This window comes from Leopardus geoffroyi, chromosome C3 (genome assembly GCF_018350155.1).
Source record: "Leopardus geoffroyi isolate Oge1 chromosome C3, O.geoffroyi_Oge1_pat1.0, whole genome shotgun sequence".
NCBI classification, from domain to species: domain Eukaryota; kingdom Metazoa; phylum Chordata; class Mammalia; order Carnivora; family Felidae; genus Leopardus; species Leopardus geoffroyi.
The window spans coordinates 150,549,141-150,562,169 of record NC_059338.1 but is presented as its reverse complement, the minus strand read 5'-3'; the positions used below and the strand labels follow the sequence as shown (position 1 = coordinate 150,562,169).

The 13,029-nt window shown below is 39.5% G+C and overlaps 1 protein-coding gene across 5 annotated transcripts in view; it reads left to right on the top strand.

Annotated features, from left to right (window-relative positions):
• SNTG1 (syntrophin gamma 1) overlaps window positions 1-13,029 on the top strand; it is an 897,410-nt gene that overhangs the window by 568,078 nt on the left and 316,303 nt on the right. For all 5 annotated transcript variants that reach the window (XM_045455364.1, XM_045455360.1, XM_045455361.1 and 2 more), the window contains one exon: window positions 896-1,030. In XM_045455364.1, coding sequence (XP_045311320.1) covers window positions 896-1,030 — 135 coding nt within the window. The remainder of the gene's footprint in view (window positions 1-895; window positions 1,031-13,029) is intronic.

The following is a 13,029-nucleotide window of genomic DNA, read 5'->3' as shown; positions in this document are numbered from 1 at the left end:
CCTGATCTGCTTCAGGAGACACGGGCTTCGTGGGCTTCTTCCACAATCACTGAGGTCCTGCCACCTTCACGGGCTGTTTTGACAATTCCCCGAAATATCTGAAACAAATCAGTGGACTGGGAACCGTACATCTTGAGTCTGAAGTCAGGCAGCTTTTAATTAACTGCATTCATGTAGACAGTTCTCCTCACACCTGTATCCTCATTTCTTTAGCTGGGCTGTGTATGTGTGCATGCATGAGTGTTTGTGAGTGGGTGTGCACGTGTGTCCAAGTATGCGTGTCTGTGTGCTTGGTGACTAGGAATGATGAAATCGTGGAGGTTCCAAAAGATGTTAAGTACGTAGAGTTTCAGATTTAAAATTCCACCACAGAGACAGAACGTAGGCTAGTGGTTGCCTAGGGCTAGGGCGAGGGGTGGGGTGATGGACATAACAGGTTTCCCTTTGGAGGGATGAAAATGTTCTAAAATTGATTATAATGATGCCTGCACCACTTTGAACGCACTAAAAAACATTGACTTGTACATCCTAAAGGGTTGAATTATATAGGAGGTGACGTGTATCTCAATAAATCCGTTACCAAAATGTTGTACTTAGATTATAAGTATTAAACAAAACTCATCATTTTTCAGATATGGTGTATAAACTATCCTCCTCCCTGGCCTCATCTGATGTGGATTTTCTGACATAATCTCCATTACCTGAGGTCACCTCACATGAAATGGTTAACCTTGCCTGCACCTGTATTAAGTATCAAATTCCAGATTCATCCGTGCGCAGTTTCCTTAGGTCTCAAATGCTATTCATCATGTTTTGCTGTGAATCGGCCATAAAATTATATTCTATAAACTGAGTGTAATTTATTTTCTCTGTTTTGTTCTCTCCCTGCCTGAAGACAAAGACAGGGATTTGTTTGCTGCAGGATGGTAATCAGGAGCCTTTCAAAGTCCGGCTGCACCTAGCTAAAGATATTTTGATGATCCAGGAGCAAGATGTGATATGTGTGTCTGGTGAACCTTTCTATTCTGGTGTAAGTAGCTCTTCCTTCTGTTGAAGTTTGTTGTTTTTTCTTTTTTTTTTTTTTAATTTGTTTTGTTAACAAAAATGTTTATTCACAGAAAATTCATAACATATTATCTTTTACTCTCCGAGCCTAGTCAGTCGCCTTTCGTGTCAGCTTTGTTCACATTATTAAGTAAGCACTGTCCTTTTCCAAGTACCAAACCCGGGTCCACAGCCACACATTAGGGCCCATCCCTACACACGAAGGCACCTCGCAGACTCCCGGCTGTGGTTATGGGGCTGCGGTGACACTTCTATCATCTGACCTTGAGCAGGTGCACTCCAGCTTTTTACACAGAGTACTGTCTGAGAACAGTGCAGGGCAGTTTTTCCTACCGTGACCTTACATCATTGCCTACCCTGACGGATGCATCACATTGAACTTTGCAGGTGGTGCCAACCTGGAACCCAATTCTTCGCACCTGGGAAACGTGAGGCTTTAGGTGGCAGTCACTGGACTCAATGTCAACGCTTTTCCCCAGGGGAAAGTGCATGAATGATTCCATGGACCTCCCTGATAGAATTATGCCTAAGTGTCATAGCAAGGTCTCTCTGATGCCCCGACTGGTTGGCATATTACCTCGCCGCTAATCCAGCCTCAGAAAGGGCCATAAATCATCACTCGAGACTCATTGGTCTGCTTAGTAACACTGAAGTACAGCTGTGGAAGACATCCTTAGGTGAAATTAGATTATACTTGACAAAACAACTTTGTCATTAAAGAGGACAACTTTCAGAGTTTCTCACTTATTGTGTAATAACATTAAAGACATTATTTTAACAGTGTTGCCATATGTGATCTCAGAAGAAAATTATAGAAAACAACAAACATTCGGCTTCCTGGATTCCCCGGACATCTATAGCTGTTTAGCACAAAGATTTAATTTGTAGCTTATTAACAGACTTACCTCAGAGTGTTTTGTTGGTGACGAATAATGCTGAACTTGAGTTTCCACCTCGCTTGTCACCAACATCCTATGGGAGTCACACCAGGTCCTAAATCAATGGGCCTTTGCTAACTAAAGATAATGGGCATTTTGCAGACTGTTAACTATTCTTTTGTCACAGACCATTTAAATCATCCTGAATCATGGGTCTGGCTGTCAAAGCTGATTAAATTGTTCCCACAGGGTGCCCTTTCTTCCTTTTAGTTAATTAAACAATAGCAGTCAATAGTCAATTCCTTCCTCCCTTCCTCCCTCCCTCCCTCCCTTCCTCCCTCCCTCCCTTCCTTCCTTCCTTCCTTCCTTCCTTCCTTCCTCCCCCACTCTATTCCCTCTCCTCCTCCCCTCTCTCTTTCTCTGTCTCTTTTCAGTGAAGCAATACAACTCCTATAAGTCTTTGGAATGAATATATTACACAAGTCCTAGAACAATAAAATGCTGTCATTTGTAAAACCCAGACTATCAACATGGAGATAATATTATTGATTTTAAGCTATGCAATCAAAATAGCTAATATACGTAAACCTAATCTCTCTTTTGAAAAGAATGTTAGGAAGAACTTGATAGAATTAAGGAGAAACATTCTATGATAATGTCAACACATGCAAAAACAAATTGACACAATTTGGCAGTCATTTATAAGAAACACTTTCAGCAAAGTCTGGATAGGATGGAACTCCCTTAAGCCAATAATCTCCTAATGAACACTTCTTACTAACTTTATCATCCACATTGAAGAACTCTCTGAGGTTGTAAGCAAGGCACAGATCATCACTTGCCACATTTTTACTCAATATTGTTTTGGTTGTACAGTAAGTCAGGAAATGGATATAAATGGCATAACAGTTGAAAAAGGAGATAAAACAAGTTTATTTTAGATGCCATGATGGTGTGTGTAGAAAACTCTAAGAAATCTACAAAAAATAGAATGACATACAAATCCATCAAGGTTGCTGAAAATAAGGACGATGTCCAAAGTTAGTCATATTTCCATAATTTGCAACACAAAACTAAAAATGGAATCTACAGTACATCAAAGGGATAAGAAATTTAGAGAAATATGTACAAAGCTTTTACCTTGAAAACTACAATACTGTGATAAATGAAATGAAGATACACAAGCCAGTGGAGAAGTGTAACTTGATTGTGAGTTAACGACTAAATATTGTTAAGTTGTCACATCTTCCTAAACACTCATTATCAGTCAAAATCCCCAAAATGTTTTTGTAGACCACGACAGGCTATTGCTAGGATTTACATGGAAACACAACGACTCCAGTGTAGCCCAAACAATCTTGAATAAGGAGAGCAAAGTTGGAGTGTTTATACTTCCCACTTCCAGAACTTACTATAACATTGCAATAATGAATGCAATGTGAGATTGTCACAAGTACAGGTACATGAATCAATGGAACATTATAGAGTCCAGAAACAGACCCGTGTTTATATGGCCAATTGCTTTTTTTTTTTTCCACTGTATAAACAAACTATGCATAACATAAAAGTTATCACTGTGACCATTTTTAAGGGTACAGTTCAGTGGCACTGAGCATATTCACATTGATATGAACCTATCACTACTATCCGTATCGAGAATTTTCATCATCTCATACTAAAACTCTGGGTCCGTTAAGTATTTCCCAGACCCTCTCCCTTCAGCCCCTGGTAACCTCTATACTACTTCCTGTTTCTATGTATTGACTAATATAAGTGGAATCACACAATATTCAGCCATTTGTGTCTGGTTTATTTCATTCGGTATACCATCTTTAAGGTTCATCCATGCTGTAGCAAATGTCAGAATTTCCTTCCTTTATAAGACTGTGTAATATTCTCTTGCATGGATATCGCGTCTTTTGTTGATTTTGTTTATCCATCCACCCAACAGTGTATATATGGGTTGCTTTCGCCTTTTGGCCTTTGTGAATAATGCTAATATGAACATGGGAACACAAGTATCTGAGTTCCTGTTTTTAATTCTTTTGGATGCATTCCCGGAAGTGGAATTGCTGCATGAAATGGTAATTCTGTAGCAATTTTTTGTTCAATCTCTTAGCAGATATGTAATTTGCAAATACTCTCTCCCCACCTGTGGCTTGCCTTTTACTCTGTTGTTTCCTTTGATGCGGAGTTTTTGATTTTGATGAAGTTCAATTTATCTCTCTGGACTTTTGGTGTTATACTAGGCAGTCATTGCCAGATCCAATATCATGAGTATTTTCCCCTACATTTTCTTCTAAGAGTTCCTAGTTTCAGTTCTTATGTGTACATCATGTACATCATGTACATTAATTTATTTTGAATTAATTTTTGCATATGATTTTGGTTAAGGGCCCAACTTCATTCTTTTGCAGGTGAGTATCCAGTGTTCCTACACTGTTACATCTTGGTACCCTTGTCAACAGTTATTTGACCTTGTATGTGTGGGTTTATTTCTGGACTCTCTATGCTGTAGCATTGGTCTATCCATCTGTTTGTGTGTGAGTACAATCCTGTTTTGATTACCTTAGCTTTGTGGTAAATGTTGAAATCAGGAAGTGTGTACCATCCAGCTTTGTTCTTTCGCAAGAATGTTTTGGCTACATGAGAGTTCCCTGAGAGTCTATATAAATTTTAGGATGGATTTTTATATTTCCATGAAAATTGACATGGGGATTTTAATGAGCATAGCATGGGAGGAGTAGCTAGCTTTGGAAAATAATGACATTTTAACAGTATTGAGCCTTCTAAACCAATGAACACAGGATGTCTTTTCATGTATTTACATCTTTATTTTCTTTCAGTAAAATTGGTTGTGGTTTTTAGTGCATATCTGTCACTTTCTTGGTGAGTTAATTCACCTATTTTATTATTTTTGATGCTGTTGTAAATGGAGCTGCTTTCTTAATTTTCTTTTCATTGTTGAACTGATTTGTGTGTGTTCACTTTGTATCCTGCTACTCTGCTGATTTTTTCTTTAGTTCTAATGTGTGTGTGTGTGTGTGTGTGTGTGTGTAATAGAAGGAAAAGTGAAAGTTCACAAATTTGTGGAAATTAAGAAATTTTTAAGCACCCAATGAGAAAAGGAGAAATCACAAAGGAAAATACAACATACATAAAGACGAGTGAAAATGAAAAGTACGACATATCGAACTTTGAGCTGCAGTGGAAACTGCCAAGAAGGGAAACTTTAGCTGCAAAGTGTAGGTTTTCTGCATAGAAAATCATGTCATCTGTGAGCAGAGGTAATTTTAATTTTCTTTCCAATTTGTATATCCTTTACATCTTTTTCTTGTTTCATTTCTTTGGCTAAGACCTCTAGTGCTACATTTCACAAAGATGCTGAAAGTAGGCACGTTGGCCTTGCTTTTGCTCTTGGAGACGACGCTGTAAGTCCTTCACCTCTGAGTCCAGTCTTACCTGTAGGTTTTTCATATATGCCTTTATTCTATTGAGGTAGTTTTCTTCTATGCTTAGTTTTTTGAGTGTTGAAAGGGTGTTGAATTTGTCAGATATTTCTTTTCTGCATCAATTGATGTCATTGTGTCTGTGTGTGTCCTTCACTCTGTGAATATGGTATATTACAATGGCTGAATTTCACGTGTTGGATCATTCTTGCATTCCAAAAATAAATCCCACTTTGTCATGATCTATAATATTTTTAATATGTTGCTGAATTCAGTTTGCTAGTATTTTGTTGAGGATTTTGCATCGGTGCTCATAAGGGTCTGTAGCTTTCTTTTCTTGTAGTCTTTCTGGTTTTGGTACCAAGGTAATGCTGGCCTCAAAAGAGGAGTTAGGGTGTTTTCCCTCCTCTTTAATTTTTTTTTAACAGTTTGAGAAGAACTGGTATTGTTTCTCTTTTAAATGTTTGGTAGAATTGACTAGTGAAATTATCAGGTCCAAGCCTATGTGGGTAGGTTTTTGATTGCTGATTTAATCTCTTTATTAGTACTATGTCTATTCAGTTTTTCTATTCATGATTCAGGCTGAGTGGGTTTTGTGTTTTTAGGAATTTGTTTATTTCATCAAGCTATCTGGTTAATTCTTAGTTCTCTTTTTGATTTTTTTAAAAATTTCTATTAGTTGGTAGTAATGTCCTCACCTTTAGTTCCGATTTTAGTCATTATTTTCGTCTATAATATTCTTTTTTTCTTAGCCAGTGTAGGTAAACATTTATGATTTTGTTAATCTTTTCAAAGTACAAACTTCTTATTTCATTGATTTTCTGTATTATTTTTCTATTCTTTGTTTTATGTATCTCTGTTGTAATCATTATTTTCTTCCTTCTATTTTTTTTTTTTTTAAATCTTCTTAAATGGTTAAGTTGTTAAGTTGTTGGTTGGAGATTTCTCCTTTTATGTTAACTTTTACAGCTAAAGGTTCCCTTCCTGGCACTGCTTTCGTTGCAGCTCAAAGTTTTGCTATGTTGTATTTTCATTTTCATTCATCTGTAAGTATATTCTATTTCCCCTTGTGATTTCTTCTTTTCCCATCGGGTGCTTGAAAATGTCTTAAGTTCCACAAATTCGTGAACTTTCGCTTTTCCTTCGGTTACTGATTTCTAACTTCATCCTGTTATGGTCAGAGAAGATAGTTTGTATGCTCTATGCCTTCTAAAATCTACTGAGACTTAATTTGTGTGTGGCCTGACACAGGCCGTGCCTGGAGAGGGTGCCACGTTCCCTTGTGAAGACTGCCAGCCTTCGAAAGCACTGTACCGTCCTGTTGGTACGCCTTGAGATTTTTTGTTGTTGCTGAAAACTGGACATTTGTCTCTTACAGTGTGGTCACTCTGGAACTAAAATTCTTCCCTTTCCCAGGGTTTGCTGCTTTTGTGTGTTTCCTAGTCTTTAATTTCTGTAGGCCATCTCTAGGCCAGGGATTAGCCTAAAGTGTCTTCTCAGCTCTTGCCTGAGCCTGTGTCTTTCCCTGGACGTGCTCCGCGACTTTGTAAATCTCCCCATACGTGAATGCACAGTTTCTTTTGAGTATCCTACTTCTTATGTGTCTGGCTCCCAAAAGAGCAAACAGAGAGAAAGGAAGGGGAAGGAAGGCCCTGGCTCTTTGAATCTCCAAGAAGTTGCTGGAGCCAGTGGGGATTGCAACAGAGGCAGCTTGCCTGTGTCTCTCTGCAGCTGTGCTAGCAAAGGAGAAATCAGTGGGGCACCTGGGTGGCTCAGCTGTAAACTTCAGACCCTTGATTTCGGCTCAGGTCACTGCACCCAGCTCAGCTGCGTGAGATTCTCTCCCTCTCTGCTTCTCTCTCTCTCTCTCTCTCTCTCTCATGCTCTCTCTCAAAATAAAGAAATAAACTTAAAAAAAAAAAGTAGAAGTCCGTGATCAGAGCTTGGATCCACAATATTTGGAGTAGAGTCCCCACTGCCTACTCTGTTTCCCACGAGCCAGGTGTCAGCTGCTTCAGGAACAGGTACACAGCTGTCTGTCATTGGGCAGGGGCGGGTGGGGGGAGAGGAGTGGGTATTCGCTACTGTTCCGAGAGCTGAAGTTGACCTAAATTAGCCATGACTTACCATTCAGAACTTCTGCTGAAAGTTACAGTCCTTGCCGTAAACTTCAGAATTCAAAAATAATTATACCAAGCAGATTCTACCAGTGCAATTGTAGATGGGAAAGAAGGATTCTTGGTGCTTTCTATTTCCCATTCTTTTTTTTTTTTTTTAATGTTTATGCATTTATTTTTGAGAGAGAGAGCCTGTTCGCATGAGCTGGGGAGGAGAAGAGAGAGAGAATCTCGAACAGGCTCTGCGCTGTCAGTGTGGAGCCCAATGAGGGGCTGGAACTTATGAACCGTGAGATCATGACCAGAGCCAAAATCAAGTGGGAAGCTCAACCCACTGAGCCACCCAGGCGTCCCTCCCCCATCTTCTTTAATGCCACTGGTCACTTGTCATATCAGTTCAAAGGGGAGTGAAAATCTTTTCAATAAATATGCTGGAACAATTCAATAAATAAATGGAAAAACAAGATTACAATGAATTATGACTATTTTCAGATCGATTTTACTGTATGTGAAATGTAAAACCAAAATAAATAAGTTTCTGGAAAAAAAACATCGGAAAATATTTTTGATTTCAAGTGTAGACAACGATTTTTTAGGACAAAACAATTCTAATACAATAAAAAATGGTAATGTGTACTCTATCAATATTTTAAAAATTTAATCTTTAAAATACCTTTTTTAAGAAAATGAAAAAGCAAACCCCAGATTAGGAGAAAATGTGCCCTATTTGAGATAGGACTTGCATCCAGAATATATAAAGAACTACCACAAATTGAAAAAAAATCCAACTAAAGGAAAAAAATAATAACAACTGAGCCAAAGTCCTCAAAATAAGATATTCAACTTGCTTAGGAGAGCACAAAACGATGGTCCAATTATTAGTCATCAAGGAACTGCAGATCAGATTAAAATACCATAATATACAAATTTACACTCATTACAATGACTTTAAAAAAGACTTGGCAAAGATGTGTTTCATTTAGAAATCTCATGCATTAAGTATCAGTTGAGCAACCTCTTTGGGGAACTATTTGGCAGTTTCTTATAAAGTTAAACATAAACCTTCTCTTAAGTGAAAAACTCCTACTCTTTGGGATTTACCCAAGATTAATGAAAACAAATGTTCACAGGAAGGCTTGTACAAGAATATGCAAGTTATGAACTAAAACAAGTTGTGAATTGATAAATGAATTTTGGTACATTCACAAAATGGGTTTCTATTCATTTATTCTTTCAGTGAAAAAAATAAATAAGGGATTTCCAGTTTGTGGCTCTACATATTAAGGAACTTGGAAATCACCACTCTATCATGACAAGTAAAATCTGAACAGACCGGAAAAGCATCAGCTCTCCTTGGATCCGTAAGGGAGAGGAGGACACAGGGAAAACTGCTACTCCCAAGACTGGACAGACAGACAGGCAAATACAGAAAGTCACAGCTTACCAAATGAGAGGCCTGCCTACAGGAATCACCGTGGCCACCTGTGCTGGCGTAGGAAAACCAGAACTGTAATTGGATCGCCGGAGGCTCAGTGTGGACAAGTCTGAGGGTTAAAGGTGCCAGGGGACTCCTGGCTTCCAGTTCCGCTTGTAAGGATCTTGGAAGGCACCACTCCTTCCTCAAAAATGAAAAGTTGAACAGACTGAAAACTCAACTCTTCTTGGATTCCTGACAGAGAAGACAGGGCCAGCCTCAGCCCTCAGAACTGGGGAGACAAGACAGTTGAATACAGGGAGTTGCTGCTAATCAGAGTCTCAAGAGCAGACAGTGGGAACCAGGGCCAGGCAGGAAGATCTGAGCTATAATTGACAAATTGCTGGCCACTCAGTGTGGGCAACCTGAGAATTAACTCGAAGGGGACCCAGTCATAGGGGGCCCCACAGTGTTTTAAAATTTATTTCCAGGAATTTGACCAGTTTCTTACAGTAAGACCTGGAGATAAATCCCCTCTGGTGTCCGTGGAGTGGGAGGGAGAAATGGAACCAGAAATGGGCCAGGGCACTGTTTTCTGAACGATGCCTGCCCTCACAGGAAGCTAGTTAGCTAATCAGCACCTAAACTACTTGGGCATTTTCTGACCATAACTGACCTGAGGAAGGAAAATACCCAACTCCAGCACCAATGCCTGTGTCCTCTAGCCATCCCGTTCTACTCAAGGGGGTGGTAATAAACTGAGAAGGACTTTTGAGGTTCACATCCATAAACACAGGCTTCTCAAAAGCCTAAGACCTAATCACAGGGTTGGGGAAACTTCCCCTCCCGACACTGCACCACTACACTATTAAAGGCCTGCTGATAGCAGTTCCTTTGACCGAGTACATCATGGGAAGCTACCAAGAAATTACTAGAAGAAACACCAAGAAGGTTAAACGCACATGCACATGTGTGCACACATGCACGCACACACACACACACACACACACACACACACAAACTTTGAAGAGACAGAACAAACCTCAGAACCAGACATGTCAGAGATGTTGGCATTATCAGAGCAGAAATTTAAAACAACTCTGATTAATAAGCTAAGGGCTCTACTGAATAAAATAGACAACATGAGGAAAGATGGGTAATGTAAGCAGAAAGATGGAAATCCTCAAAAAGCACCCCCGAAAATTCTAGAGATAAAAACACAGAAACAGAAAGGATGAATTCCTTCAAAATGTTCATTGGTAGATGGGACACGGCAAAGGACAGAATCTCTGAGTTAGAGGATTTATAAATGGAATCCTCAAAAACTGAAAAATTACAAGAACAAAGACTGAAAAGAACAGAACAGAATATCCAAGGACTGTGGGACACGTACGAACAGTGTAACATATGTGAAGTGGGAATATCAGAAGGAGAAGAAAGAACAGAACAGAAAGGATATTTGAAGCAATAATGACAGAATTTCCCCCAGATTAATGTCAGACACCAAACCACAGGCGCAGAAATCTTAGAGAACAGCAAGCAGGATAAATGCTAAAAACCTACACCTAGGCGTATCATTTTCAAGTTACAGAAAATCAAAGATAAAGAAAAAATACTGAATAAAGCCAGAAGAAAAAACACACCTTGCCTGTAGAGGAACAGAGATCAGATTTATAACTAACTTTTGGGGCACCTGGGTGGCTCAGTCAGTTAAGCATCCAGCTCTTGGCGGTGATGATGATCTCCCGGTTTGTGGGTTCCAGTCCCACATCAGGCTCCACACTTACAGCATGGATAAATCAACTTAAAAAAAAAAAAGATTTACAACTAACTTCCCCTTAGAAACCATGCAAGCAGGAAGAGAGTGGAATGAAATATATAAAGTGTTGAGAGGAAAAAATCACCAACCTTGAATTCTGTATCCTGCAATTTTTTTCTTCAGAAGTGGAGGACAAACAAAAACTTTCTCAAACAAAAACCAAGGAATTTTTTGGCAGCAAATCTGCCTTTCAAGAAATAATGAAAAAAGCTTTTTAGGGAGAAGGAAAACAATGTAGGTCAAAAACATGGATCTTCATAAAGAAAGGAAGAGCAACAAAGAATAAATAAATGAAAGAAAAATAAGACCTTTTTTTATTCTTAATTGGCATAACAGATAAAAGTTTGCTCAAAATAATAACAGCAAAAATGTTTTTATTATATTTATGAACACTATATATATTTTATATAGTATACTATACTATCTAATATTTTATATTATATATAATATATATACTGTATATGAATACTGTATACATATTTATGAATGACTATTATAAGTGAAATGAGTAACAGAAACTAGACAAGGAGAGGGAGAGCAGGATTAGGATTATTTGGTTATTATAAGGTACTCAAACACCTGTGAATCAGTGTAGTGTAATTTGAAAGTGGCTTTGGATTACCTGCAAGTATATATCGCGAGCATTTAGTCAACTGCTAAAAAAAAGTAAAAAGGGAAGTATAACTGGTATAATAAGAAAGGAGAGAAAATGGAATATGATTCTACAAAGTACAGAATACTCCACTTAAACAACCAAGGGCAGAAAAAGAGTGGTAGGATACAATCGACAGCAATAAACTGAAAAAATAACAAATATGGTAGCTGTTACGCCAACTATATCAGGAACCCCTGTAAAATAATATGCCAATTAAAAGACCGAGACTGTCAGAATGCATCAAAAATCCAGACCCACCTACATGTTGTCTACAAGAAATCCATCTTAAATATAAAGACACATACAGATTAAAATTAAATAGGCTGAGAAAAATATACAGAAAGTATAGACTAATATCTTTAATGAACATAGATGCAACATCATCAACAAAATAGTCACAGGTCGAATACCAACCATGTGTAAAAAGAATCGTATGCCATGACCAAATGGGATTTATACCAGGTATGCAAATTTGGTTTATCATTGAAAACTCAACTAATGTTATCCATGACATTGACAGGCTAAAAAAGAAAAAAAAAAACACCTTTCTAGTGGAAGAACCCTGGGAGGGAAGCCCCATCCCCCCCTTTGTACACTGTTATGAACAGACCCCGTCTCCTTTCCAATACATACCTCACCACCAGGCCAAATGAATTTGGCCAGGAAAACATCTGGTAGCTGCTGCCTCTTAGATCATCCATTCTACCTCTCACAGAATCACTGGAACTCATGAGGCTCCAGTCCTTTCCCTCTGAAAGCAGTGCAACAACTGAACAGGTATTCCCTCTGTGAACCTTTACAGGCACCAGCCAGGTCTAGGGTGTGCTCAGCCACTGTCTTTCAGAAATCCCACAATAAGAGGTCACTGGTCCCTATCTTCAAGGACACAGCGACATTTCAGGTCTATATGTTCATCCCACCCCCATGGGGGATCCTCCCAGAAGGTAGAGGAGATGGTGCCCGCAGGGGCCTGCCCATATACTGTGGTGCTCTGCCTCCTACACAATGGTGGTCCCTTGCCCAGCCACTGGCCGCTAGGGCTCACGGCTTTGCGTGTGGGAGCCCGAGCACTGGGCGAGGGAAGGTGTTAGGAATTGCCTCCCCCAGAGGCAGCCCTCTACCAGTGACCAACGGAAACTGGAGGGTGAACACCAGCTTAAGTTTGGGGCGGGTATTTTGAAAGACGTTCCGACTCCCAGTAGGATGGGGCCAGCGACACCGAGCAGTAACCTGCTCGAAACCCTCCCTGCTTTGGCTTCGCTTCCTTCTGCTCTCCAACTCCCTTCTCTTCACCCGGAAGCACTTCCTGGGACCCATCCCAAATGAAATTCTACCTTTTAAATCGACATCTGGAGGCAACCAGCCTACAAAAAAGAATGTAATGCCCTACACTCTCAGAATTACAGCTGTTCTCTGGGAGAACACTGCTTTTTTCAGCCGCCCCCTGTTGAAGGCCCTTAGGCACCTCTGCATGGAAAATCAGACCCTCTTTGGACGTGACCTTCACAGCGTAGGGTCTTTGTGCTCTCTCTCTACAATGATAGCTTGACTTTTCACCTACGATGAGTTTGGGAGGGTGGAGGATTAGGGCTGAGGTCATCATCCAACTGGTGTGAGAATCAAGTCAGATCT